The sequence below is a fragment of the Sturnus vulgaris genome, chromosome 1 (genome assembly GCF_052056855.1).
Source record: "Sturnus vulgaris isolate bStuVul1 chromosome 1, bStuVul1.hap1, whole genome shotgun sequence".
Taxonomy (NCBI): domain Eukaryota; kingdom Metazoa; phylum Chordata; class Aves; order Passeriformes; family Sturnidae; genus Sturnus; species Sturnus vulgaris.
The window spans coordinates 133541295-133569177 of NC_142243.1; the positions used below are offsets into that span (position 1 = coordinate 133541295).

Here is a 27883-nt window from a genome sequence, read left to right on the forward strand (position 1 = left end):
ACCTTGGCATCAAATTATTTAAACTCTATTACAGTGATCCTTGTTGTGACATGTTAAGGCACTTACCTCCTGAGCAAGTGCCTTACAAAAAGGTTAATGTGCATCTATTTATTATGATTAATATTATTTTGCTAAATATGGAGGGCACTTTGGCTGCCCTCCCCCTAGGTTGCTACAGCAACACACATCTGCAAGGAGTCATTCTTCTAATTGTGCCAGTTAGGCTTATATAAGGGTATTTCAGTGATCCAAATGCTGTGGAAAGCACAGTCTGAAGTCTGGCTGAAGCAAACCTCATGCTCCAAATGCTAGTGAAATTATTTTAAACTTCCTTCTGGTGTAACTGTATTAGTCATAGTGAGCAAGAAGCAGTGCTCTCTGAAGAGCAAGTGCAGTGCAAGAAGAAGTAGCTCTCTGAGCTGGGCAGGTTGCTTTACTCTCTGAGGGAAAGAAGCACAACAGGAGACTTCTGAAATGCATCTCTGAAACAGAGAAAAGTGAGCTTGCATTTTGTTTGCAAACATTATTTTGCTATCAAGGAAAGGAAATGAGAATGCAAACCCAGCATGTAAAGAGTTAATAAGATTAATGATTAATACTTTACATCTAAATGGTGCCAGATTAATGACTAATATGCATAACTTTTTGAATAAAGCCAACCTGTGAAATACATAGAGGTGCACAGGTTGGCAACCGTGAAAGTGCAGCAACCGTCTGATTGACGCCTTTGAATGGAGCAATGTGAAAACTGCAGGGCCATGTGGAAACTTTGCAGGCAACAGCAGAATCTTTCTCATGCAAGAAAACTGCTGTTTTCCACACAATAAAATTAAGAAGTTTGTAATAACTTGCTACTTATTTTATTAGCTTTATCCTCCAAGGGTGTTTTTGCAACACAGATCATGATGTGTGACTAAGAAACACTTTGTGAAAACCTGGACTACTTGAGATGGTTGTCATTCAAACACTAGCAAAAGACACTGATTTGCTGTTACATGACATTATAACACCACACTTGACACGTTTTGCCGATGTGACTCATCTAGAAGTTTCCTTGAGACCGGCTATTGGAACACCATCCAATTGTAATAATTGCTGTCTAAAACCTCCTGAAACAAAGAAAATTATATCTTTAAAAAGTGAGACAATGATGTCTAATTACAGCTTGTGATGGTCATAAAATAACTGTCCAAACATAACAGTACAATTGTTCGAATATGTAATTATATTTATCCAAAAGAAATTTAAAAGTTTCAAAAATCAACACCTTTTCCGATTCTCATCTTGTGTTGCAATGGACTTACTGGTCAGGCTGGAATATTACTTATTTTGTAGAATACGGAGATACAATCTTTGCATACAATGTTTTCAGATTATACAGTCACAGAATCATAGATCAGCTAGGGTTGGAACGGACCTTAAATATTATCACCCCCCTGCCATGGGCAGGAACAACTTTCTGTAGGAAAGTATAATAAAGTCACTGTGAATAAAAGTTTGTTTTTCACGCAAAAAAACTGGAAAATGGGAAAAAAAACCTGGAGGCAACAAAGTAACTCACAAGTGCATATTTGTATAAGATGGACCTTGAAAGGTCTTTATATTAAAAGGTCATAGTGGCTTATATAGGGTAAAAGATGACAAAAGGACCCCTTACACTCACAGACCCCAAATCCCAATGCTACCTGCATTTAAGAACTTCCTAACTCTAGGCTAAAGTATGAATCACCATGTTGGAGCAATTTATTTTACCCTTGCATCAGGCTACCTAGTGCTGCACCCTTTGGTTAGGAATTAGATTGTGGAGCAGAATGTGAAATGACACCACCAAAATGCACTGGGCTTCCCTTTGTCAAAGAGGGGGTGGGGAGGAGGTAACATTGTGTAAGAAAGCAACCAGAGAGGTTCCCCAGCTTAGCATTTCCAGAGTCAGCACTGACCTACATTGACATGCCTCCCAGAACCGAAGCTTTGCCATGCTGAAAGGATTACTTCCCCGTGGTTTTCAGTCGTCAATCTTCCAACCTAAAGCTCCTTTCTCCTTAAGATTCTCAATAATTGTTCTGCTTCAACAACCAGAGAATCACCATAAATCACCTTTCTACAGTACTTTTTTCCCCTTCTGTGCTCTCTCAGGGTGTTTTGTCATTGATCTTGTCTGCCCTGCAACTCTTTTCACTATCTTAGCTGCATTTAATTAGCATGACCATTTATAATGCTCAGAACTGGAGTGTTTGTGGATTTGAAAAGAGTTGATTTCTAAAAGGTGTCTTAGAAATGCTTTGAGATTCCATGTCACCAAAAAAATGTGGGGAAGTGAAAAGCAGGGCAGTAGCTAGGCATCTCATTCTTTCCAGCAAATGCTGTACTGTCCTAGTTATTATGCTTGGCTGATAAGGAACACTTTTGAGGGTGATTGTTTCTACTTACCACTGCAAATTTCAGTATCAAAATTCCCATGTATGCTTGTGCCCTGAAGCCCTCTGCAGAAGATCCTCCTGGCTTCTGCCCAAATGTGTCCCCTCTCCTAGGGCCCCCGGATCTGACAAATTACTTTGTCCGAGCAGAGCTGGGAGGGATTCTCTTTGAGAAGTAAGAACACAATTTGTAAGAATGCTCATATGGATGGTTGAAAGAGTAGGATCCCCTGTGAGATGGAGCAGAACCATGTGACAGGGTGGAAGCACTCTGTGTGACCTCTGAGGAACCAAGCTGAGTTTCAGAAGGGGACATAGTTACCTGAGATAAAGACTAGGCAAAAAGCAGTTTAACTGGACAGTCAGGTTGTTGATCTGAGGAGCTGGAAGTGCCCAAGTTTTTGTCAGAAAAAATACCTAGGACACCCAAGATCCTGCTTCTGCATTATCTCAATAAAGCTGGCTGCCACAGGACCTTTGGCACATCACCATCCCTTACCTCAAGAACCAATCCCAGGAAACCTCATATTCCCTCAGCAACCATTTTAAAATGAATACAAATAGAACAAATGCTACATAGTCTCAGGAGCCTAGGCAGGTGTCTCTACATTGTATTCTACATTGTCCCTACAATTGCTCCTTATGGCCTACATGGTATAAAATTGTCAGATCATTTAATGTTATTTTAGTTGGGTTTGCAATCCTTCACCCTTGCACAATGGGTTTCAAAAAGAAACTTTTTTCAAAAAGAAGCTTGCAGGATTTGGGACAGTGTCCTGTTAAGCAGCTGACTCTACAGCCTCTTCTCACTGGGACTGCTGACACCTGCCATGAGGGAATGGGATGTAGGATGCAGAGAGGAGGAGAGGTTAGTTTCATATCCCAAGCAGGGAAGGAGACTGCCACTGGGACACAGAGACCAAAAGTCAAGATGCAATGAATCTGTCTGTGTCCTTGTAGCTCTACAGGTTTTGAACATGTTACTGCCAGTCATTGGTAACAGATGAGCTTCCCAAAGCATTGTCTCATGCCTGGCAACTGGCACACTGCCTGGTCTGCAACATCCTAAGAGTGTCTGTTCTGCACAGAAAGTTTTTTTTCTGAGCCCTTTTACAAGCTGTTACAGGGGCCTTGGAGGCAGCAAGGGTGCATGGGTTGCTGTAGCACTGCCAGCAAACCTGTAATGTTTTGCCCAGCTGCCTGGCAGCACATGCAACCCTGCAAGAGTTTGGAGCCTGGTTAAAGTTCTTGAACAGGTCAAGGGTTAGGCTGAACTGACCATAATAAAAAGGAATCCCCTCAGGCCACCAGTTTTTTAAACAACAGAAGACATCAGAAGTTCCTGGCTTGTGGAATGTGGAATGCCGTCATCTTGGGCTCTACCAGGGTAACCAGTTTATGAATTATCCTTGCTGACTGACAAGGCTTGGGCAGATCAGGTGAGGGATCCTTCCTAGCTCTTGCAGACTCCATATGACAAACAGCCAAAGGAATGTGGGTCCTAATTCTGTCTCTTCTTTTGGTGAAATGGCATTAAGTAAATTATCTGGCAGGTCACTCCTGATGCCAAATTCTACTCTTTACATCATTCTAACACACAAAAGTAACAAGCCCCAGCATGCCTGCACAGGGAGCACAAGGCAGAGGAAGAACAGTAGAAGAGGGAGGTGTCTGTATCCAGCCACAGCAAGTGTTGCTGATCTCATCTCTTCTGCCTCAGTTAGCAAAACTGGACACAGGCCTGGGGATCTTTCCCAAAGGGGACAGCTCTCATACCACCCTGTATCCCCATTAATATGCAGTGGTGATGTGCCTTGTGCACAGAAAAGGCCCCTAGATGTGAACATTGGAGACGCAAGTCAGTTAAGATGACCTGGTCCAGGACCATGAAGTGTAGGCCTCTCTCAGAGGTGACCATTGCAGACAAACATGTGTTGCCACAGGAACTCAACGACAGGACTTCAGAAGCCTAGCTGCTAACTCTGTGCTTTAATTACTCAATAATGGTTCCTCCTGTATGTTCCTAAAAAAAGAAAACATAGGGAAGTGGGGAGACCTCAGTAGAACATGATAAGGTTCTGGAACAAGTTGTTCTCTCTACTGTTGTTGCCTCCTTTCCCAAATGCCTAAGGCCTCTCTCACCATTCTGTATCTATCACTTCTTTCCAGGCTTGTCAGGGACAAGTCTTAGTGATGCAGTTTCTCATTACTGACCTTCCCGCCTCCTGAGTGCCAGTCTGGTTTGCAGGGGTCCAAGCAAAAAGATGTAAACAAAAGCAGTGTACACAACAAATACACCTACCTTCAACACAGCAGACACACCATTTAGGTCAATTTAGGTTCTGGTGAAGAAACATTAACTTGGTGAATTCCACTGAAATCATTGTTATATTTGCAGTTGACTTCATCTGCATGCTCCAAACAAGTTTGCACACCCTCAGCTTCCTCTCTTTCTCATCTCCCTCCCAACAGCTTCACAAGAATTTCAAAGGAAAGGTTGGCAACTTGTTGAAAGAACACAAAGATCCTGTCCTTGCTAGGCAGAGAGAAAGTGCTGGTACCTGTCTGTCAAGAACTTGTGGCTTTTCAGTTTACATATTTCTTGCTAACACTGTTTATCCAGGTAGCACAGATGGGGCGTATCATTTGGCAAGCTTACCCCTAAGCTTTTTACAAGAAGGATGATAACAGGTGCAAGATAAGGGATAAAACCAGACAAAACCAGGATTTCATTACAAATACATTTGCATCCAAAGCAGCAGTAGAAGGACTTGGCTTTACTTTATCTTTAAAGCACACACTTTGTGAATTCCATTCAAATATTCACTGTATTTGCATTTGATACTATGCATTTGTAACTGTGTCACACCAGACAACCACATGGAAACAAAATGTGTTTGTGTGGGTTTACAGTCCTAAGCAAGGGTGGCCAAGTAAGTAATCTCTTCTCATGGCAGTATGGAAGTTCTACCATGAGTGCTGAAAAACTAGGGACAAAATTCCAAGGAGAATACATTGTCCCGCAGAGGGCAGGATTTTTGAGGGAACTTGTTAGAATAATAGCAAGGGCTTCTTAAGTCTGAAGGTCTTATTTTGATCCCAAAGTTGAAGCTGGGCAGTTATGATGCACTAAACACTTGAAACTTGGCCCCAAGTTCTGCATCTGTGTGTTTGTGTGTTCAAAGAATGTGGCGCAGCTGTGGAGAGGTTTCTGATCAGAAACAGTCAGTAACCCACAGCAAGGAGAGGGACTAAGTTGATCAGCTGAAGCTATTCCTTATTCTGAACTACTCTCTGTAGAAGTCCTATTTTAATCTGCTGTCTGAAAAGAGATGAGAGTAGCTTAACAAAAGATAGGTATAAAAAAGTTGCATGACACAGTTACACTCACAAGTCTGCATGCAGTCTGAATCAGAAGTAATTAGAAATCAGTAATATCTGGTGTATTTACTTGATGGTGTATGTAAAGCATGTTGATAGATCCATCCATTTGGGAGTATACCTGGATCCCAGGTAAAACCCCAGGCAGCTTGGGATATCAGATGAGCAGCCATTCCTATTGAGTGAAGTGGTATACCCCCATGGTTGGCAAAGGTGCCAGTGGATAAGGAAAAATTGCTGTTTCCTTCCCCTCTGCAGGACTGTTGCTCCAGCCCAGTCCCACAGAACAAAGCCAAGGAAGCTTGTAGCGGTTCTCACTCTCTGTAAACCACTGAGACCTTTGTCTCCTACTGCTTTTAGCACACCACCTTGCACAACCTCATTTGTGCTTGAAACTGGGAAGTGAAAGAGCACAATAATAACAAGAAATAAACAAAGGCTTACCAGGAATCTATCTACAGAGAAACATTCCAAAAATAAAAAATGCAGCAGCAAACGAAGATGAAACCCCTTCACTGCAAAGATTGTGATGTTTAAAGTATGAAAAATGGAAAAAATGTGATTTAAAGTGGCCCATTTTTTTTAGCACACACATTAATGTATTATTCTTTACCCAGGACTGAAATGACTGCCATTAAACTAATTTTCTTAGTGTTCTCCTTAAACAAAGATTATTGGTTGAATACTTCTAGTAGTTCAGGTAAAAATAACTGCATATGCCTATTCACTGTGGCATGGAACTCGACAGGAAATACTATTGTTAGTACACACGGATTTTTCCTTAACTCTGATATTGGAATTAATTCAGGATTATTCAGAAAAGGAAAATGAGAGAGGGGGAGAATATATCCTTAGCCATGTGAGTGTAGAGAACAGACCTGTCAGATCTCTGTTCTTATTTCTGCTCTTGCTGATAGAGATGAGGGATCCTAGTGACTGTGCCCCATATCCCAGTTAACACCCCAACTTCCAGTCACTGGATATTCTGTGGGAGATCTCTCTCTTCCCTGCTCTCTTCTCCTCTGCATGAAGACTTCTGTTCTACATAAGTATATGTAGACTTTCTAAACTTCAGCCTCTGTTTCGCCAATGGGATGCTGAGGGGCTCTTCCTCTCATTTCTCTGTTGACAAATTATATCTGGATGTTCTTATAACAAGGGTGGGCTAAAACTGATCAGTATTTCCTTGACACAGAACTTGATTTTTTTTTCCAGAAATGCCAGGTTAGAGTAATAACTGAACCATGTCTGCCGAAACCAGCCATTGCTGTCACTAGCACTGCTGCTCAAGGATTTCAGTTTTGTCAGAGGAGTCAGTGGGACAAATACTCAGTTAGAAGTACACATCAGAGAGGTGGTGACCTTTCAGCTTTTGAGAGAAATATTTAAAAAGGTGATGGAACGTGTTTTTTAACACAGTGAGATAATGAAAAACAAGTTTGTGGCTGACTCTTACAAAGCTTCAATTTTCATACACAGTGTTAAAAACTTGCTAAAACATTAAGCTATTACTCCCACTGAGCTGGCGGCACAAAAAGCTAACCTTATAGAATCTATAGAGTCTTGAGGAAGCTTTTCAATAATTACACATGACACTTGGAATATTTGTTTAAAGAAAAAAAAAGTACTTTAATAAGAACAGTAAAGGTACAGAACAATAAGAAACAAATGTCACTACACGGAGAACAAGGTCAGGATTAATATTTTATATAAACAACCGGTTTATTCTTTTCTTACTATGAGTTTAAATCAGTTTAGCACCCTTTTCGTTCGGAGACTAAAAAAAGTTAATATTTTATAAGATTTATTTATAATACCCTTGAGGTTTAGAGTATGTTTATGTAACCCTTCTGCCAGGAATTGGCAGCAGCTGAAAGAGCTGGATTCGTTTATCTAGGGGTTCTCCCTGAAAACTTAAACAACAGCAGTTTCAGCCTCCACCCAAAGCTAAATGACCTTCTTTGGGTGCCCTGACAAACAATAAATCCTGCTCAAGGCATAGCAAGGGTTTAAAACAAGGTTCAGACTTTCAAGACAGAGAGAACTTTAGACATGAGAAAAAGGGAAGAAGAAAGGCTCAGAGTAAACCCACAAGGGCCACTAATCAGTAAAATAAATAATGTTTAAGCGTGATCTCTAACCTCCTTCTCCTCCTCGTCTCTGTAACACAAAATAAAGGCTTGCTCTCATTTCCAAGTAGATGCCTTTTCTCTTGAATATCACTGCCCACTCAGAACTCTCCCTGTATTTGCTGCATGGCTTCATTTTGCAGCTAAGCTCATGCACATACATATTATTGCCCACAACCCAGGAGAGCCCACCCTCTCTCCAGCCCACAGCCTTTTGCTCAGCTGTCCATGCAGTGAACTAATTTAAGACTACAAACTGGCAGAAAAGGAACTCATTAAAATCAAAAGTGAGCAGTGGATGGGTCTCTGCTGGTTTAACTCCCTGTACTATAAAATGAAGATCAAAGTTGGCACCAAGGAAGAGGATGGCACAGCTGGGGATAGAAAGAAGAGCCAGACTGCCGTTGTGCCTCTTCTCACAAGAGCTAGGCTGGGCTAGTTACTAAGAGGTTGGGCTGGTGTAGTTTTAAGATGAAACTGCTTTTAAGCATAGTGGCATTTTTGTATGAATCTGCTGTCTTATCCTCATATAGGGCAAATCTTGAGGAAGCTGTTTTGTCCATGACCATATGGCTAACAGAGTCATTCTGTCTCTAGATAAAGTTCAGACAGCCTGTACAAGTGAGGAACCCCTCTACCAGCTAAAAGGAGGAAATAGGGCTTCTGCTGCAAATCTTAAATACAATTTACCAAGGATGGAAACCTGGGCCTAGTTTTGCTGCCTGGGCAAAACTGCTCTGCCTTTCTCCCTCACACAGTACACTAGCCTGAGGCTTTTCCCAGTACCACAGCTGCTCCTATGCCACACTGCCCAAAACACGGAGGCTTTTACAAATTCAGCTTCCTTGAGTTTTTTGGGCACCAGGTTTAAAAACTTAATCACAGAATCAATTAGTTTGTCAAAGACCTCTGAGATCATTGAGCCCAATCTGACCAAACACCACATCAATTAGATCAAGGCACTAAGTGCCATGTCCAGTCTTTCCTTAAATATCTCCACGGACAGTGACTCCACCACTTCTCTGGGCATCCCATTCCAATGTCTAATCACCCTTTCTATGAAGAAATTCTTCCTAATGTCCAACCTAAACCTCCTCTATCACAGCTTATGCTAATTTCCTCTTGTGTCATTTGTTACCTGTAGCCCCACCTGGCTACAGCCTCCTCTCAGGCACTTGTATAGAGCATTAAGGTCTCCACTGAGCTTGATTTTCTCCAGCCTAAACACCTTCAGCTCCCTCACCTGCTCCTCATCAGACTTATGCTCCAGACCTTTTACCAGCTCTGTTGTCCTTCTCTGGACATACTCCAGCACCTCAATATCTTTCTTGTAGTGAGGGGCCCAGAACTGGACATAGCACTTGAGGTGTGGCCTCACCAGTACCGAATACTCTCACTGCCCTGGTCCTGCTGGCCACACTATTGCTGATAGAGGCCAGGATGCCACCGGCCTTCTTGGCCACCTGGACACACGCTGGCTCATGTTCAGCCAGCTGCCGACCAGCGCCTCGAGGTCCTTTTCCGCTGGGCTGCTTTCCAGCCGCAGTGCTGGAAGAGCGGAAGGGTTGTCCTCGGGAGGCGCTGGAGGCTGAGCACGGGCCGCGCTGTGCCGGGCGCCATTGGCCGGCACAAAGCGCCGCGCGCCCCCTCAGCATCCCGGCCGCGGGCGCCCCCTGGCGGCGGCCCGTGCGCGGCGAGGGGCGGAGGCACGGCCATGGCGGGCACCATGGCGGGCACCATGGCGCGGGCAGTGCTGCGGCACGGCGGGATCGCCCACCGCCTGGCGCGGCCGCCGGCGCTCGGCGGGAGGGCGGCGGCGGCGGGCTGGAGCGGCCCGGCGGCTGGAGGAGCGGTGCAGTACTGCGCCGAGCTGGTGCGGTGAGTGCCCGCCGCGGGGGCCGCAAGCGCGGGGGGTGCCCGCTCGGCAGAGCGGGGCGGCGAGTCCGGCCCGGGAAAGCTCGGCAGCTTTCCGACGGGAACGCGGAGGAGTTCCCGAAAGGATGACTGGGATTGCCCAGGCCGCCCTCGGGCTCTCCTGGTCCCGAAAACAGCCCGCGTGGGCCGGCGGGACCACGCCGCGTCGGGAGCATGGAAACCAGGCGCGCATTTAGGCCGCGTGGATGATTCAGCCTGCATACAGAATCAGTGATTAGTTTGTGTTGGAAGGGACCTTTGGAGATATCCAAACCCCCCGCCTAGAGCAGGTTACACAGGAACGTGTCCAGGTGGGTGTTGAATGTGTCCCGAGAGAGACACTCCACCACCTTCCTGGGCAGCCTCCCAAGGCAATGCCCTCCCCCTCCGCCGCCCCTCCATGGCTGCATTCCTTCCGAAGTATGGAGCCTTTCTGTTTCCTTGTATCGGTGCTTTGGAGAGCGAAATCACCGACGTGGTGATGTTTAGAAACACTGAGTGTTTTCAGATCTTGGCTGCTGAGAAATAGCCGTGCTTCCTGAGTGCTCCTTGGAAAAACAGCCAAAGCAGAGGACATCTCCATCTGGAGCAGCCCAGTACATTCTCTATCCTAAAGGCAAGAGAAAGGCTATGTTTCCAAAACATCTTCTTTTTTTTTGTCATACCTAAAATGCTCCAAGAGGAGCAGGAGTGCAGTCAGACACTTCCAGGTCAGGCCACTTTTCCTTCTTGGATTCTGGGCCATAAACAATTTGTAGGGACCCTTGGCTGCTTTGCCGCTCTCAGGAATTCAGTTCTTTGTAAAGTAAGATGTTAAACAAGTCTCTTAGTAAAGACCTAGGTAATTTCCTTTGTATACAACAGTATTTGAACAATACTCTTGTTCCAGATGATTGACAAAAGCTGGGAGAAGCGTTCCATGTGTGTATAGAAAGAGTGGAACAGGATTATCTTCTCCAGACCGGTGCTTGTAAAAGACAGAAAGGTGTGTGTGGTCTGCAGTAATGTCTGAGGTAGGAAAATGAAGGGAAAGAAGTGGGACAATCTTAAACGTTCAGTGTATCACCAAGAAGCTGACCTGTACAGATGCACCTGAATGCAGTCACATTGCATTTTTCATGATTTTCAGAATACAGCTTTCTTTTCCTAATTATTCTACCCAGGATTTGTTTCTCTGATACTCAGGAGACCAGAGGCTGTGTGTACAGCCAATATACAGGCAAAGTTAACATCTGCAGGTGAAATGTTTCTACTAACAAGCAACTGTGAACAGAATAGTTAGGTTCCAATGAGATAGTTGAATTAAAACTTTTTTTAATATGTATTTTTGTTAAATGATAAAAGGACTAATTATAAAAATACTCAAGCATTCAAAATAATAAAATGAAAGGTAGTTATGCTTTTGGCATAATTTAATTGAAGCTGCTATTCCCAGTAGCTCAAATATTGCATGGAAATAATAATTATAAAAAATAAGTGGAAGGAATTATTCAAACAGAAATAAAACACTTGGGGCTATGCAAGTGTCAGCAACTCCCTACTTCCGAATTTGAGTCTCCAACACATTAGGAAGTACAACTGAGTTATGCCTTAATAATGTAGATTTGTTTTTGCAATATGGAAGATGCCCTTATTCTTGGGTCTTCCTTTTTCTGTTAAACAACTAAATTCACTTCAAGTTATTTGACTAAAAGTATGTTTCCCTTATGGGTATGTTTTATGTCTCTTACTATGATGTGTGCTCTCAAAGATGAGCTTGTGGATTGATAGCTTTATTATAAACTCATTGTAGGGAAAGTCCAGTTATGACCATTACTACTTTTTTTTCTGTCTGTGGGCTCATATGTAAGCTTATACTTATTTGAAAACTATGAAAATAACCTGACTTAAGGTCATTCCCTCCTTTCTTCATTCCTTACACTGATGCATGAAGAAGACTGGGGTGGAATGTGATCTATAGTAATATCAGTTTTATTTTACTGAAGTTTAATGGATTTGCTACACTAAATTTTTAAGCTTGGAATAATTGAAAAGGAAACAACAAAAACCCCACCACGTCAACACCATTACCACAGGGAAGACAATTTTCTGTATTGTGTTGCTGTGTACTCTGTGTGATGTATTTCTTTGTTTCCTTTCTGAAAGTGGAGGTGGTTCTGTGTTGTGTGAACAGCACAGACAGATTGGAACTGGGAAAATATGGCTGTAAACCATACAGCTCCGTCTAGGGTGAGCAATACTGGGTATTTCTACAGTTAATCTTGAAAAAAATACTAGATTTTGAGCTGATAATACTTTTCAGAAAGTGTCTTAACTGTAGGAGGTTTAATGGATCTGTTCTGTAATAGGAAGGTGTCCTTTAAAGTCTACTACAACTCAAAAATGTAATTTGTTTGGTTGATATTTCTGCATCAAGCTCTAAAAGAGTTTGACAACAGTTGTGGAAAATAAGCATTTGCCAGTTTTCAGCTGCTGTGTGTTGTAGGGTTAAGCATCTCTGTTAAACTTTACTTCCTTTTTGTATGATGATAAAAGTAGCAATCCTAATTACCCTTGGGTTTAATTTGGCTTTCTATTTTAAGATCATATTTGAAAGAAATATGAGTACATGCAAGAACAGCAAACTTAATGAAAATGAGTGCATGTGTTTTCCTTGACAACCTGCTTCTCCACTCTCCCGGCCAGACTTGGAAGTTCATCTTGTTCTAAGGAAGAATTAGGTTTCACACTTATCAGAAAGTACACAAAAATGTTGTTCAAAACAAGCAGTTTAGCTTTTCAGAGGTGGTCAGGTGTTTTTGTTAGCTGGAGTGGTTTTGTAATTTATGATTCTGAGCACTGTGTTTTTAATTTTGTGGCACACCCACGTGGCCAAACGAAGGCACATCACTCCGGGTTGGCAACGAGTTACCTGTAGCAAAACTGCCAACTCCCAGAGGTTTTATGTTTTGAATATAGTTGCCAGTAAACAAAAACTTAATGGTTAAGCAAGCACTCTTCTGCCAAGCTCCAAAGCATAGTCTTGTAAAGAAATGTGGTTTCATGTTTGGAACAGAAATCTGCAAGTGGGACAATCTGGATTCTCTTTGCAGTTCTGCCACAGCCTTGCTTCATGGCTTTAGCCAGATATCTTGAGATGTGGATTTCAGAAGTGTACTGAGAGTTCGGACAGCCTGCCCTCTCTTTTGGACTTGGTCTTGCTTTAAAACAAGCCTAAAAGCTGTTACTTCTGCAAAGCCAGGCTTTTGAGCTATAACTTTCTGCTACTCTTTCAGGAGTTCAGTGCTGTGGATTAGCACACTCAGTTGACTTAGAGCTGTAAGTAACAAATGTGCATTTTGATTCTTTTATAGGAAACGTGACTATGAAGGGTTTCTGTGTTCTCTGCTGTTGCCTGCAGAATCTCGAACCTCTGCTTTTGCCTTGAGAGCCTTCAATGTGGAACTGGCTCAGGCAGGTATTAAAATACTCTGGAAATTTAAAATAACAATTTTGATATTCTAAATTACACTTGTAAGTACTCTTTCTGTAGCAGGTGGTGTTTTGCCAAGATTAACTTTTATACTGTCAAGGGCAATGAATAAATAGTGCAGTACAAACCTCCAGTTTTGAATGGCCCATGGAAAGTACCCAGCCTGCCCTATTATTTTGTTTATGTGTATAATTTTTATGACTTTTTTCTTTATGCATATTAAAATTGAGTTATAACAGGCCGTGGTTCTTGAAACTGTTATGTGATTGCATCTAAATCCTGACTTCACATGCAGTTAATGGGTGAAGTGCAGCTAAATCCGAACTGTAGAAGGTCGGCCAAAAAATGGGATGCTATTACAAGGACCAGGTCTTTGTTGGCAGAAGCGAGGTGATGAAAAGTCTGCAGGAGGGAAGTTTGTTGTTAGAGAGCTGTGGGAGAGGAGTGGCTGCAGTCTCTCCTCTTGGTTAGGTGGCCAGAAACTGTCAGTGCTACCAGTAAAGTTGGCAGTGCTTGCCAGAAAGGAGTGATCCAGGAAATGAACTGACCACGCTGGCCAGCTCCTGTAGGGTGTGCTTCTGGCAACCATGTGTGCCCTCCCTTGCTGCTGCCACCACTGCTTTTTTTCCTTCAGGGAAGAACACTAAGGTGAGGGTTGCCCAGAACTTAATCTCTGTGGGTTTTAAAATCAGGCTGTGGTGAAGATTTTGCATTTACTCTATGTGGTGTTCTTAGGCTTTATGAGAAATAAATGTCAGGTCAGAACTGAGCTCTTTCCCTGCTGAGTTTGACAATGTCCTGTGTCTGTCTTTTCAGCATAGATAGACCAAGTGTCTTAAAGACACTGAATTTCACTTCAGATGTATCCTTTCCAGATTAAAGACTCCATAACTCAGAAGACTACAGGTTTGATGCGGATGCAGTTCTGGAGGGACACTGTGGAGGGCATATATGGCAATAATCCACCACATCAGCCTGTTGCTACAGAATTGTGGAAGGTAAAATACACCTCTCTTGTCCTAAAATTGGCTTTAATATTACTTTGGGAAGTAATGTTAAGTGTTTTGTGTGTGCTGTGCTGCATCTGTTCTAACAGCACTGTTTCCAGCACAAATCCAGAACACAGCCCCATAAAAGTGCTGTGAAGAAAATTAACTTTATCCCAGCCAAAACCAGTACAGTATTCAGATATAAGTAATTCAGATTCTGGGATACCGATTGCAACTCTCTCCAGTAGCTAAGACTGCCAGTCGTACTCCTTTCTCACAAAACGGAAAATTGGTTTTGAAGTGGAAGAAGAATGGTCTTTGTTGAGATTTCACCTCATGGGATGACCAATATAATACAATCCAAACAGAACTGCTTGCAGAAGAAGATGATGAAAAATAATTCAGAAAAGTATTTTTAGGAGCTCTGATAGCTCTGAGAACTGCAGAGCACAGGAGCGAAGTAACAATTCAATGTGACTTGGTGATTTTTGCAGTCAAGATGGGATTTTGTTTCCATATTTCGGCCAATACCCCAAGACCTATTTGAAGCCCATGACTTCACAAATGTCCAAGAATGTCATTGCAATTCTTAGAAAAAAGGATTTGGAAAGACACCTAAACTCACAGGTACCACAGAGCTGTGTGTAGAATTAACGTGTCTTTGCACAGCATATTCTATGTATACTTCTTTGTTGCTGTTGAGTTCATGTGAGGACAATGTGATTTTCTAGAATAAATTTAATATATGATATTTAAATGTGTACCTGAAGTTTTGTATATCCCAGAATATTTGCATTTAGGTTCCAAATTTTTATGTAATAAAGTAGATAAATAGCCTTTAATAGTATTTCTAGTATTATTAATGGCTCAGCTCTTGGTGACTTTAATATAAACCTACACAGCAACTGTATGATGCGTGATCTTACTTTTCTGTCTATTTTAAATATATGAAAAATGAAGCCTAATTCTCTGTTCATTTCTGTGGAAGAAGACAGTTTTTCAAACTTGAGAGAAATGAGGACCTATGTGTTTGAATCAAGGTAACTCAACATGGATGTAATTTACAAATTGGGTAATTTAGCTGAGTTGAGTTTGGTCCTTTAAGTCATGATCTGTTAGTATTTCAAGGATTTCATTTACAAAGTGATACTTGAGGTGAAAAAGTGAGACTCAAAACCAGCATTTGTAGTTATAACTTAAAAATTGCCTTTTCATATACCAAGTACTATCTCAAGCAGAATTATGGAATCAACAAGATCTAGTCTTGTCAAACCTTGAAAAATATTTACTGATATGATAGATGTAAGGAAGAAGTTTAAAGTGAACTGTAAGGACTAAATTGTGAGAAATCTGCTCCATAATTTTTTTTGTAGATGTTTTTATGCGTGATTGTAGCCTTTCTGGCAATGTGTTCTGAAAAATTAAAAGTGTGGAATTAAGAGGATTGAAGGTAAGTTGGTAGAATGAAGTGGCACAGGAAGAAAGTCAAATATAAGACAAGAACCAAAAGAAGAATTCGTGAATATGAGATGCTGTGACATTTTTTTTGAACAAACCCATAATATTGATTGTATTGCTTTGTTAGCATTCTGTCTTTACGGTATGTATTGGTATGTTGTGCTGATATTTTCTTGAGAGTTTACAGGGGAAATATTTTTATTGCTGGACTCTGGAGGAAACTGTTCTTTTTGGAAAGTGAACACAGTTATCTGCAAATATTTAGTGGGAACATATGACTCCAAGAAGAAATTAATTTCAAAAACATTTTTAAAGAATTGCTTTTAGTTAGCTGGCTTCATGTCTGGTATTTAATTTTCTGTATGCAGCAACTTGCAGTAAATGCCAATTGTAAATTTTTGTATTTGTAGAAGATTCTCATTTTCCACTGACATGCCACTTTGATTTTACCGAGTGAATACAATTCTTGTATTAAATACCTGAAATGTATTTCAGCCTTCAGAATGCAGAACTGCCATCACTTTGTATACATTAACATGGAGGTTTTATTTGATAATTTTCAGGCTGTCAGGAGGCATAACTTGACTAAAATGTGGTTCATGAAGATCATAGATGAAAGAGTAAGTATTTACCCTTCAGAGTCTGATTCTGGCTTTAGTTGTATTTAGGTTTTCGTTTCCCTATTTTTTATATGTTTGTGTGTAAAACAAAAGCTTATGCAATTTTCCAGACAGCAGTATTTCTCTTTAAAAATGATACTGGTACATTTTTTAAAATTCTTCCTTGATGCTACTCTTTATAGTTTATGCTCTTTTTGCTAAAATGGCTAATAGAATACTTTGTTTATTTTTGTCTTAAATTGATGTAGCTTGTGAGTTCACGTGGATATAAAATCTCAAAAATTAATTAACCTTTCTGAACCCTTCTGCCACACTTTCACGCTACTCCGTATTGTGGCTGTTTTTTCTAAGCAGTGGTGTAAACTGGAGCATTCAAATCATGTGAAGTTTAAAATAGCCACCTTTTTTCCTAGGAAAAAACAAGATTAAGAATATCACTGGTACAATAATGTAGCTGCAAACTCTGACACAAGGACAAGAATGAAAAGCAGAGTGCAGGAATCTCCTAAGCTAATTTTGCTGCTAAAGCAAAAGCTATAAATTGTGAAGCTATAAATTGAACAAATTGATGATCAGTTACTTGCTGTGAAAGACTTCAGACTTTCTTAATGTTATGACTGTTTTTTAGTCTTAAGAGTGGTATGTTTCAGCCACAGAAACCCCTAGGACAGGAGGAATGCTGGAGGATGTTATAGTTTTGGTTGTATTTCATTATTTTGGGTGTATTCTTTATTAGCGCTGCTGAGTTGTTCAGAGGGCTAGAACACCTCTCCTGTGAAGACAGGCTGAGAGATTTTGGGCTGTTGATTCTGGAGATGAGAAGGCTCTGGGGAGACCTTAGAGCACCTTCCAGCACCTAGAAGGCGCTTACGAGAGCTGGAGAGAGACTTTTGATAAGGGCATGTAGTGATAGGACAAGAGGGAATGGCCTTGAGGTGGAGAACTTTAGATTAGATCTGAGAAAGAAATTGTTTACTGTGGGGATGGTGAGGCACTGGAACAGGTTACCCAGAGAGGTTGTGGGCTCTCTATAAAGTGTTCAGAGGTTGGGTGGATCTCTGAGCAGCCTGGTCTGGTACAAAGTTTCCATGTCCATAGCAGGGAAGTTGGAGCTAAATCATCTTTGAAGTCCTATCAAAGCCAAACCACTCTATAATTCTATGAATCTATGGTTTTTTACATGACTTTAACTATTTTGTGCATTTCATACATTCATTTTATGGTTTTAAAAAATACATTTATCTAAATTTCTCTCTGCTTCAGATACGAATTAAATATTAAAATTGACAACCCTATATATAAGAATACCATATGATGTTTTCTTTTGGCTGTTTCTTTTTTTAATGTAGAATTCTGATTTCGTATTACTACAGAACGTTGTATTTGCTCCTGTAAGCAGACTTGGCTGCAGGCGAGCAGTTATTTGTTAGGGTTGCTAGACGCTTTAATGACTGCATCTATCTGAGTATATACTGTCTCACTCTGTCTCTCAATTTTGTCTTTTTTTGGTTTTGGTAGTGCATTGGGTTGACATGACTGTAGTAATAAGCCTGTACGTACAGCACTTATGTTTGTGTTCTACTGAAGCTCTGTGTTTATATTCCAGGAGAAGAATTTGGATGATAGAGCGTACCGTAACATCCAGGAGCTCGAAACATACGCTGAGAACACTCAGAGTGCTCTCTTGTACCTCATCCTGGAAACCCTGGGTAAGTGTTTTCCCTTTTTCTGTTTTGCTGATGACTCATTAGTGCAAGTACAATATTTTCTGATATTTCAAAAAGCCCTTTATTTTTCCACTAGAGTTTAATTTCAGTAGAAGTTGTCCTGGGTAGTACTTCAGATATCTTTTGAATGCTGAACCATAAATGTGGAATTGTACTGTAGCTGACCTAGAACTCTGTGCTTTCCTTGGAAGCTGCTCAGTGCAGATCTCATTGAAGTGCAGTTTCCTACTGTTCTTTGTTGTTTTGTTTTCTCTGTTCTTGCTCCTCTTAGAGAATGTAGTAAATTCAGCTCTTCACTGTATTTTGATTGCCCTACTTGTCAGAATAGAAAGTGCTGTAGGTATCCTGCAGCTGTTGTTCTATATTGCAGTGATGGATACTGATTATCTTGAAACAGCCAACTTCCCAACCTATAAACTTGTTTTGGTGATATTGTAAATTTGGATCTGAATCCTCTCCTCTTCCTAGAGGTTAACTATCAATAATTGAAGAGCTAGAAAAAATGCAACAAAGATGATTCCTGTGATCAAGAGCTACCATCTGTGTCATGTCTAATGTAAGAACCACAGATTGGGAAAGAATTGTTCATTTGTAGTGAAGAAGAGGGTAATTTTCATTTAGGTGTCTGTTGCATTATGAAAGTATTCCCAGTATGAGCTTGGATGTAAAAAAAAGGTGAAAATTATTATTATTATTATTATTATTATTATTATTATTATTATTCAGTGTTTAGTATTGTAGTAGCAATATTTTCCTCTTGCTTATCAGACTAATCTGATGAAAGGCAAATATTGATGTCAAAAGAGTTAAAAAATACAGGAAAAAGAGAAGTAAAAAGAGAGGGGTGTGAGTGAGTACATTCTTCTTTGAAGAATTGAGGAACTTACTTCTTAACATCTGATGTTTGCTTCTTCAGTAGGAAATCAGTGAAATGTTGCAAGCATCTTCCCGAACCCCTTATTGAAGAAATGTAGGAGTATGAGAAATGCCAGTGTCTTCCATTCTGAGAAGTCCTGAATAAGTTCAATCATGCTTGCATGACTCACTCCTTGTACAAATCAGATAAAACAATTTCTGAAAATCTGTATGGAGACTCTGGATATTCTAAATGTTCTATTGTCATGTTTAATTTTTCTTAAATACACAAATGTAACAAAATATCTAAGCAAAAGTCTCCTTCACTGCATATTAAACAGTTAACTTCTGTGATTTTTTTCCCTACAAATGGAGAAACTAATCAAACACAGCCCCTTTCTTGGTGTTGCCCATCAGCAGTGTTTTCTAAACTGGTGGACCTGGTTTCATTCAGGTCATGTTTGCTAAATTTCTTGTGCTTTTTAGACTCTATTCCTGATCAGTCTGCAGTTAGTGTGTATCTCTCAGCACTAGTGCTGTTTTATTCTTGCTGATTTCAGGTTATTTCTTTTGTTAAGCTCATTTTGACTGGTAATTGTGTCATCTGAAGTCCTGGTACTTCCTCTCAACTCCTGTCATTTAAAAATATTAATATTTGTGCTCTCTAACGAATTACCCAAATAGTTAGTAAATAATATCCATTGATTCCTCCAAGCCACACTTTGCTTTCTGCTGCCATTGCCAAAATCAGTCTCTGTAGTGTGGGTATAGTCACTCTTTCACAGAGGATTCTGAGACTGAAGATCCAGACAGGCTCCTGCAGTGAATCTGGTACCCCCAATGTTATTTCCAGATGTCAGTTAGGCTCATCGATCTGTAATTGTTGTATCTTCATTTCTTTCTTTGTAGAATGCTGCTTCTGTTAGAGTTTTTATAAATTTTAATTTAGATTTTCATTTTATCTCAGCTCAGCTTTATAATTGGTCTAAGCCAAGCTTGTGTGGTTCTTGCCATGAAGAGCAATGGTACTGCTCTGCCACACTCATCTCCCTCTTTCAGTTCTCACAATTGTGTGACTGTGCAGTAACTAACATTAATATTCCATTGTTTTGGTGGTCTGATTCAGTTTGTGTCATTGCTTCTGACAGCATAAGAGAGGAGGCAGAAATATGGATTTGGGGGGTGAAGCATAGGAACAGTCTCTTTGACTTCACTACACTGATTAATCAGCTGCAGTTAATCATGAAACCACTTCAAGCATTAATACTTGTCAGGAATCTCACACTTGAATGACTTTTTCTGTCAGGAAAAGCAGTTGTTGGAATACTGTTATCCTGGAAGAGGATATGGCAATGAAAATGTGTATCAGTGTGTTACATCTGGATAGGTGCTGCTCTGCTAAGTATACCCTTTGCAGATACAGCCGGCAAGACACGTCTTGCTCCTGGATGTGGAAATGAATAAATTTCCTGCTGTTTTGCACCTCTCAGACGAGATCTCAAGGCAGTTTATACACATGGACAGTTCTATCATGGACCAATGCACGTAGCTTTCCTAAAGGATGACTGTGATATGCATCAGAGAAGACCATGCCCCTCAGAAGGCCTGACTGCATGTTTCTAAACATATTGTTTCTGCAATTTTAGGTGTGAGGGACATCCATGCTGACCATGCAGCCAGTCACATTGGGAAAGCACAAGGCATAGTTACCTGTTTAAGAGCAACTCCGTATCATTGTACAAGACGAAAGGTCTTTCTTCCCATGGACATTTGTATGTTGGTAAGAGCAGCAAATAGTCTGGAATTGAACAGTGTAGTTTTTCTAACTGTGTTGCTCTAGGAAGTGAGATCATAATTTATTATGCCAGAAAGAAATGGTATGTTTTTTCTTATTTTTACTCATTCTTCTGTGGCCTGCTAATACACGATTGTCACCGTTTTATATCTTTTGGGAAATGAGAGGAGTGATCTTCAAGAAACTCAAGACTTCTCTTTGGGGTTTGTTTGTTTGTTGTTATTAAATGTAGTAGTATTTTAGGTTTCAGGAATTTTTCTAATAATGCATAAAACGCATGTATGCAATGGGGCTTTGTGTTTTGGGGTTGGGTGTGGGTTTTTTTCTTTTTCTATCACCATAAAGGAAGCACTGTGAAAAATTTTACTTTTGAACAATCTTCGTGTGCTTCTCTTTATTACCTTTTCATAATGTGCTGGTGGTTTGTGGAGGTTTTTCTGTTCCATATTTGACATTTATAGGCCTATCTTCCTTGCATTTCTGTAGGAGATGGTATAGTCCTCCAATTTAAACTGTACATCAAATTTGCATTGATATTTAGAAGATCTTGCATTTTAGGTAAAATGCGATTAAAACTCAGAATTTTTCGTTAGTATTCCAAGGGTTAATCTGTAGGCATCTCAGCTCCATTTCCATTTTTAGATGTTAATGCTGTTCTTTTTCAAATTATTATTCCAAAATTTATGCAATTATGATGATGCCTAAGGTGGTTGTGTTAGTATTTTCTGAATATAATTTCAATACAATTAGAAGTTTGGATTGCAAGTTTGGTAATGTAGGCAGCTGCAAAAAATGTGGATACTAATATAGGTCAGGGTTGTAAGACTGCAGAAAGGAATTGCACTCGCCTTTCAGCCCTTCTGGAACTGCATGTTATGGGAGGCCTTCCAAGTTTTCAGCTTTTCAGACATAGCCTGAAAAATTCAGTCATTCCTTGCCATGGAAGGTATTCTGCAGTGAAGCTGTAAAAACAGCTTGTATCCCTTCTGTGCAGACAGTCGTGTAAGCATTTCATCTGCTTGCAAGAATTGTGGAGCTCTCCTGAGTCTGTACTTCCTGTGAAGCCTTTCTGTCCACCTTCATACAGCTCTCACATGCCTGAGTGTTGTTGAGAGGAGTGGGCAACTGGTGCCATTCTGAATATGTCATATTCTGTCTTAACATTGGTCACTATAGCCGAAAATAAGTTTGGAGTTGGCTTTTTGGGGTTTGGAAGGATTCTTTTCTGGTGGTTCTGGGTTTTGTTGGTTGGTTGGTTTTTTGGAGATGGCTTTATTTGATGTTTTTTAGGTTGAGGGTTGGTTGGTTGGTTTTTTTCCAAGCTTGGGATATGCACACTAATCCCAAGATTCAAAAGCCAGCACGGCTTCTGTGGTAGCTGTTACTGACTTTCTTCTGCTTAATATTGATTCTTGGATTATGGTTTTAAAAATTAGGTATCTAAACTGATCTAAATCCCTCAAACTTTAAAATCCGACTTTGTTGTCTTACTGACCACAAAATTTTAGGAAACAAACTTTTGTAGAGAGTCTGTACCAACTGTTTTCTTTGTTCTCTTTATTTTTTTTCCAAGTGACTGATCAAAAGAAAGGGAATTAAAAAATGAGAGAGCAGTGATAGAACATTTAAGCTGTTTTAGTCTTTAGTCCTTGGCTTTATTGCTGGGACAGGTTTTTGAGAAGCACAAATGGAAACTTGATATTTATAGAGGGTTTTTTCTCTTTTTTGATTTTGGTTTTCCTTCCTATGTCTAGCATGGAGTTTCACAAGAGGATTTCATAAGAGGCAAGCAAGAGAAAAATATGAGAGATGTAATATATGACATCGCCAGCCAGGCCCATATTCATCTAGAACATGTGAGATTCCTTTCTCTTTATTTATCTAAATAAACATAACTGATGCTAGTCTTCACAAAGCATTTGTTGTTAGAAGACTTAAAGCTGCATATTTAATTTCAAATATTTTGCCTTGCATGGGATGAGCAGCATAGAAAGCACATCTGCATATGATATTTCACAGCACAGTGGAATGGCTGCCAGGAAAACAGAGCATGTTGCCTTTAACTGCTGGTTAGTGTGGGTGGGAAGGGGGATTCATTCCCCAACATGACCAGCCATGCCCAAAGCTATGTTGAGAGAGGTGCTTTCTGTTTATTTCTTTTCTGGCATGTAGCCAAGTCAATTAGGAGAGTCTGGTTGGAAGAGTGGATGATGGGCCCTGAAGAACTGCAGAGTCTTATTCTATTTTTTCTTTCATGCTTTTATTCTAGCTGTATTCTGAGATGCTTGCTAGTGCACAGCACAAAAGCAGAGGAATGTTTTATTGGCAATGCTTTCTCTGCCTCTAGCTGGAAAACAAAGAGCTGCAAAGAGTTTCTTACGTCTACAAGTACATGTACACTTTGACTATTACACCCAGTGGTTCCAGTCAAGGTAGTCTGGAAGGATACTACTTCAGAGTAAAGCAATGCCAGATTTATCTCTGCATTTGCACCATTAATATAATCCTCAATTACAGCATTATGTGTGATCACAGTATCTTATGCAATTGAAATGGGAGAGCCCTTCATCTTTTTTCAGCAGGTCAAATGTGGCATCCCTGGTTTGTTCAGTCAGTGCCTACTGAGCTGGTTCATATTTTTATTTTATGTTAATAATGTGTATATGTTAGCCTCCAGTATCTAAAGGGGGCCTACAGGAAAGTCAGAGAGGGGCTTTTTACCATGGGCATTAAGGACAAGGGAAAATGGCTTTAAACTGAAAGAGAGCAGGTTTAGGTTAGAAATTTGGAAGAAATTCTTTACTGTGAGGGTGGTGAGGCACTGGAACAGGTTGCCCAGAGAAGCTGTGGATGCCCCATCCCTGGAAGTGTTCAAGGGCAGGTTGGGTGGGGCTCTGAGCAGCCTGGTCCAGTGGGAAGTGTCCCTGCCCGTGGCAGGAGGGTTGGAACCAGATGATCCCTTCCAACCCAAACCATTCTATGATTCTGTGTACCCTTCGGCTTTGTTTTTCATACACTAATTATAATTTGCATTTAAGTCATTCCTGTTCAAGATGTTTAACCTGATGTTTCAGTTTTTGTGGTCACATGCCCAAAACAGCTTATTACATTTAGAAACGGAACAAAGTACAACATCAAAACTGTCAATTATCTTTGTTCAAGCTGAAATATTTTGAATTTTTTTTGTTTTTTTATTCTCCATTCTTCAACCATAATGCACAGTGTATAAAACCCATTGCCTTTAGTTGCAATTTTGACTTAGAAAAATGCCAAGTTCATAGCCTGAAATGCCTCATATCAGGGATGAGAGATGTGGAAAATGAATAATGTGTGTTTATGGTCCACATATTTTAAATTTGTTTGCTGATATTGTATGGAAACTTTGAGACAGAAGCAGGAAGAGAATTTGGTTCTTCAGAACTTTTTGATAATTCATAGTGCATTGGTTCCCTGGCTCCCAACTTGAGCCTACCAACTTCTGAAGAGAACAGGCTTCCTTTCTTCCCACTTCATTCCTAGAGCCCTGCCCATGTTATGCACTGGGAGGGTCCTGTGGAAAATATGCAATGTGATCATGTAATTGGAGACTAAAGAGAAAAGTATAAGTACAAAGAAACCAGATTAAGGGAACATTAGCATTTTATTCAACTGAATGTTGATCCTGGCACTCCTCCTATTTTCTCCCTCCCTTTGTATATTTTTTAATGGATGGGTTATATCATCTTAATTAAAATTTAAAAAAAAATCCTCTCTGAATACTTGCTCCTAGTCTCCTATCATCAGTGAATAGTTGACAGTGCAGGAACTTTTAGAGTGTTCAAACCACTTGAACTGGCCATAACTGGCAGCAGTAACAGAGTATTGGCTTCCTTGATAATCAGATGGTCTTTGTTAATGCAAGGACAAGGATGCTTTCTGCCTAATGGATGAAATGGGCTTTTGCTGGCAGCATTTGTTGGGTATGTCAGGCCTTTAGGTAAATCTGATGGGCTGGTGCCTTGAAATGCATCGTTCTGCTGTATAAAATCACCATTTTATTTTGCCTGAGGGTCTTCACAGCCACTTACCCTTTGTTTTAGTTGGGATTACAGAGTAGGGTAAAGTTCAGACCTGCAGAGAGATTTCAGCTATCTCAGCATTTGTTGCACAAACCAAGTATTTTAGAACATGAGGGTAACAATTACCACCCCAATTTCACAGCCAGAAGACAGATAAATCTGAAATGCTGAATGGAGTCTCAGCCATGTTACATGAAGCATATTATAGTCATGTGGCCCTTAATCTTGAGAAAAAGGTTTCTGGAGTATGGTCAGGTCTTCCTGACACTGCAGCTGCTGACCAGCAGGTGGCAAAATATGATAATGAAGATTGCAGTTTTCCTTAGGAATTGTGTTTTTCATCAGCATAAAAGCATATAACATAATGTTTTGTCAGCCCCCTAAAGTGTTCCCTTTGAAAGCCTACAAATACATTTACACATTCTCCCTCTTTCTCTTCAGCATTCCTTTCCCAATTCCTCTTGTGAAAAAGGGTCTCTCTTTTGGCTTTCTGCCTTTGTCTCAGTTGTGTTACATCATTATGGGACTCAGTTTACAAGGGAGATAAAATGGTTTCTGAATGACATGTGACCCATTCTGGGTTGAGAAGATCAAACGACTATTTTTTCATCTTGCAATTAATAATAGAAGGGCAGAGCATTAGATCAAGGAAGAACATTTTTCTATTTTAGAAATAGATACACACACACATACAGGTATTATTATATCACAAAATTTTAAAATAATTTGTCTTCTGAAAAGATTGATAATTTTTTCCTCCTAAAGTTTCAGGCTTATTTTCTCAGTTGTCTGGAAAGGTCTGTGAAAAACTAAACTAAACAAACTCACACATTCTTGTCAGTATTTATAGAGAGGTAGTAGAGAGGTAGTTTGTTTTAGCCTGTAAGAAAAGGCAAAACAGGGAGGGATTTCGCTTTTATAGACAGGCATTACAGGAACACTTGTTCAGCTCTGTTAAATGTACTGAGCTGAATATGAGTTTAAATTGCAGATTTGATGCAGCTCTGTGCTTTAGATTTTTATATGTAGATACTGAGGGACTGAGATAATTTTGGTGTCTCAGAAATGTAACCAAAGCATTTACAACTGGACTTCTGGGACCAATGGCAATGCTGAACCAAAAAGATGCACTCAGAAAAATGCATTTCTGGTCTTCCATCATTTCTGTCTATTGGAAAAAAAAGGTTAAACTGTGTTTACTAAACCAGATGCAACTTGGGACTTTGTTGGAATAAGGAATGCTAATTTTCTTTGGCTTATAGTATGTAGTCTTGAGGTCTGTCAAATTATGTAAGTATTTTAGCAAGCCTCTCCCAGTATTACATACATTTGTGTAACTGCTTTTGTACACAGCCTTCATGGAATTAAATGTTACAGTTTCAGGATTTTAAAAATAAAAAGGGATAATGCTGGTAATACAGTTTGTTGCCTCTAAGCATTATATATAGTACTTGATGTTTAATCAGAAATGTTAAATTCTTCTGATAAGTACTTTATTTTGTGTTTTGTTTTTCCCTCCCACCTTACCCCCTTTACTTTTAGGCTAGATCTTTCAGTAAGAAAGTTCCTGTGAAGGCGTTTCCTGCTTTTTTCTGTACGGTGGGTGTGATATATGCACTCTTTAAATGATGGACTTATTACTGCATTGATACATTTGTGAAGAGTATCAAATTAAGCATGGTTAACTACTGCTTCACGTGTGTATTTTGGGAGGATGTAGTACCTAAAACTCACAGAAATCATAATATGTGCCTGAGTGTAGAACTTTATAGTTTTGATCTGCGCTTCTAATCCTTCTCTTTTAACTACATCATTCCACCCAAGAGGTCTATTCATAAACTACTGTTCTGATGCAAGAGCCCCAAATCTTGCCTATTTTCATAATTTGGTATTTGGTATACTAAAAGATGACACTTCTCTTCACAAAACTTGACTTTTTTATATGCTTGGAATGGGATGTTTATACTACAATTTAATAGCACAGGCAAACTGTCAAGCCTTTTTTGCAGTTTCTCATTCAGCTTCTTGTATTGCTTTTTAAACTTAATGCCTAATTACTTGTGTGTTCTGTGTGTATTAAACTTTTTTCTTCTTTTCTAGGTTGCTTTAGATGATTATTTATATAACGTGCGAAAAGTGGACTTCAATATATTTCATCCAAGCTTACAAAAGAAGAGTACATTATTACCATTGTATTTGTATATTAGATCTTGGAAAAAAACCTATTAAAGTTTGTTTGGTTATTTTAATATGGATTCAGAGTGCTGAGTTTTTTTCTTCAATGCCTTAACTTTCTAGAACTGTGAAGTGTCTGACTTCACACTTCTGCAAAATGCAGTTCCAGGGAAACAGCAGATGCACATGAATTGTAGCTGTCAGCTTGCTGGCAGTAGTTAAGTTTCTTCTTGGAATATTAGGCTGATGTCTCTTTTTCACTTATCTGCCAAGTCATATGTCCTTGTCTGAGATTGCTTTTCTTGTCTTTCCTGTAATAACAGCAGTATGACAGAATACTTGGACAAACACTTTGCTAATGGATACTTCTGACAGTTCTGATTCTTCGCTGAGAAAAGGAAAAAGAAAAAAGACTGCTTTGTTTGTGCCCAAAAACACTTACAGTAAATGACCTATAAATCAGCTAAGTAGTTCTGTTTAGTGCAAGGAGCAGGCTTCCTGCAAGTAGTGATGATGCTTCAAAGTTGGAAGAATGAGCATGTGTATTTGGATGCAAGAACACTGTCAGGAGAAGCTTTAGCAGAAATTATTTCACTGTGTCTTGAGACTGAGCATTGAAGTGACTATAGGTAGTGGGAAGATATCTTTGTATGGATTAGCATGGATAAAACAAAATACATTTTTATCAGGACACACTCCTGCATGGCTTCCCTGAATGCCTTTCCTTTGGTACTGTGAAAACATATTCCTGAATGTTTCAGGTAATTTTAGTCCTCCCTCTCTCTCTAAAGATACCGGTCTGGGTTTTGTTGTGGGAAATTACTAGTAGCTTTGTACACAGCATCTCTTAGGATCGAGGTAAGTATTTTTCTTTGATTTGTTATATGGTAAAA

General features: G+C 40.0%; 1 protein-coding gene across 6 annotated transcripts; it reads left to right on the forward strand.

The window, feature by feature from the left end:
- The first annotated feature begins 9641 nt into the window (after positions 1-9641).
- On the forward strand, positions 9642-27064 carry NDUFAF6 (NADH:ubiquinone oxidoreductase complex assembly factor 6). 6 transcript variants are annotated; one of them, XM_088177453.1, is made up of 10 exons: positions 9790-9805; positions 10731-10854; positions 13195-13298; positions 14189-14311; positions 16324-16380; positions 17987-18089; positions 20609-20742; positions 22512-22613; positions 26358-26414; positions 26916-27064. In XM_088177453.1, the coding sequence occupies exons 3-10, from the start codon at positions 13278-13280 to the stop codon at positions 27042-27044; spliced, it is 726 nt and encodes a 241-aa protein (XP_088033579.1). In that variant the 5' UTR covers positions 9790-9805; positions 10731-10854; positions 13195-13277; the 3' UTR covers positions 27045-27064. The 6 variants fall into 6 exon arrangements, with proteins under 6 accessions (XP_014735247.2, XP_088033584.1, XP_088033579.1 ...); XM_014879761.2 differs by lacking the exon at positions 10731-10854 and having other exon boundaries at positions 9642-9805; positions 13195-13294; XM_088177458.1 differs by lacking the exon at positions 10731-10854 and having other exon boundaries at positions 9682-9805.
- The last annotated feature ends 819 nt before the right edge of the window (positions 27065-27883 follow it).

Bases quoted from the DNA above. Each gene is read 5' to 3' on its own strand.
- NDUFAF6 (XM_014879761.2), top strand. From the start codon at position 9,642: ATGGCGGGCACCATGGCGGGCACCATGGCGCGGGCAGTGCTGCGGCAC. The intron at 9,806-13,194 runs GTGAGTGCCCGC...ATTCTTTTATAG, and splicing joins TACTGCGCCGAGCTGGTGCG to GAAACGTGACTATGAAGGGT. The intron at 16,381-17,986 runs GTAAGTATTTAC...TTTATATTCCAG, and splicing joins TGAAGATCATAGATGAAAGA to GAGAAGAATTTGGATGATAG.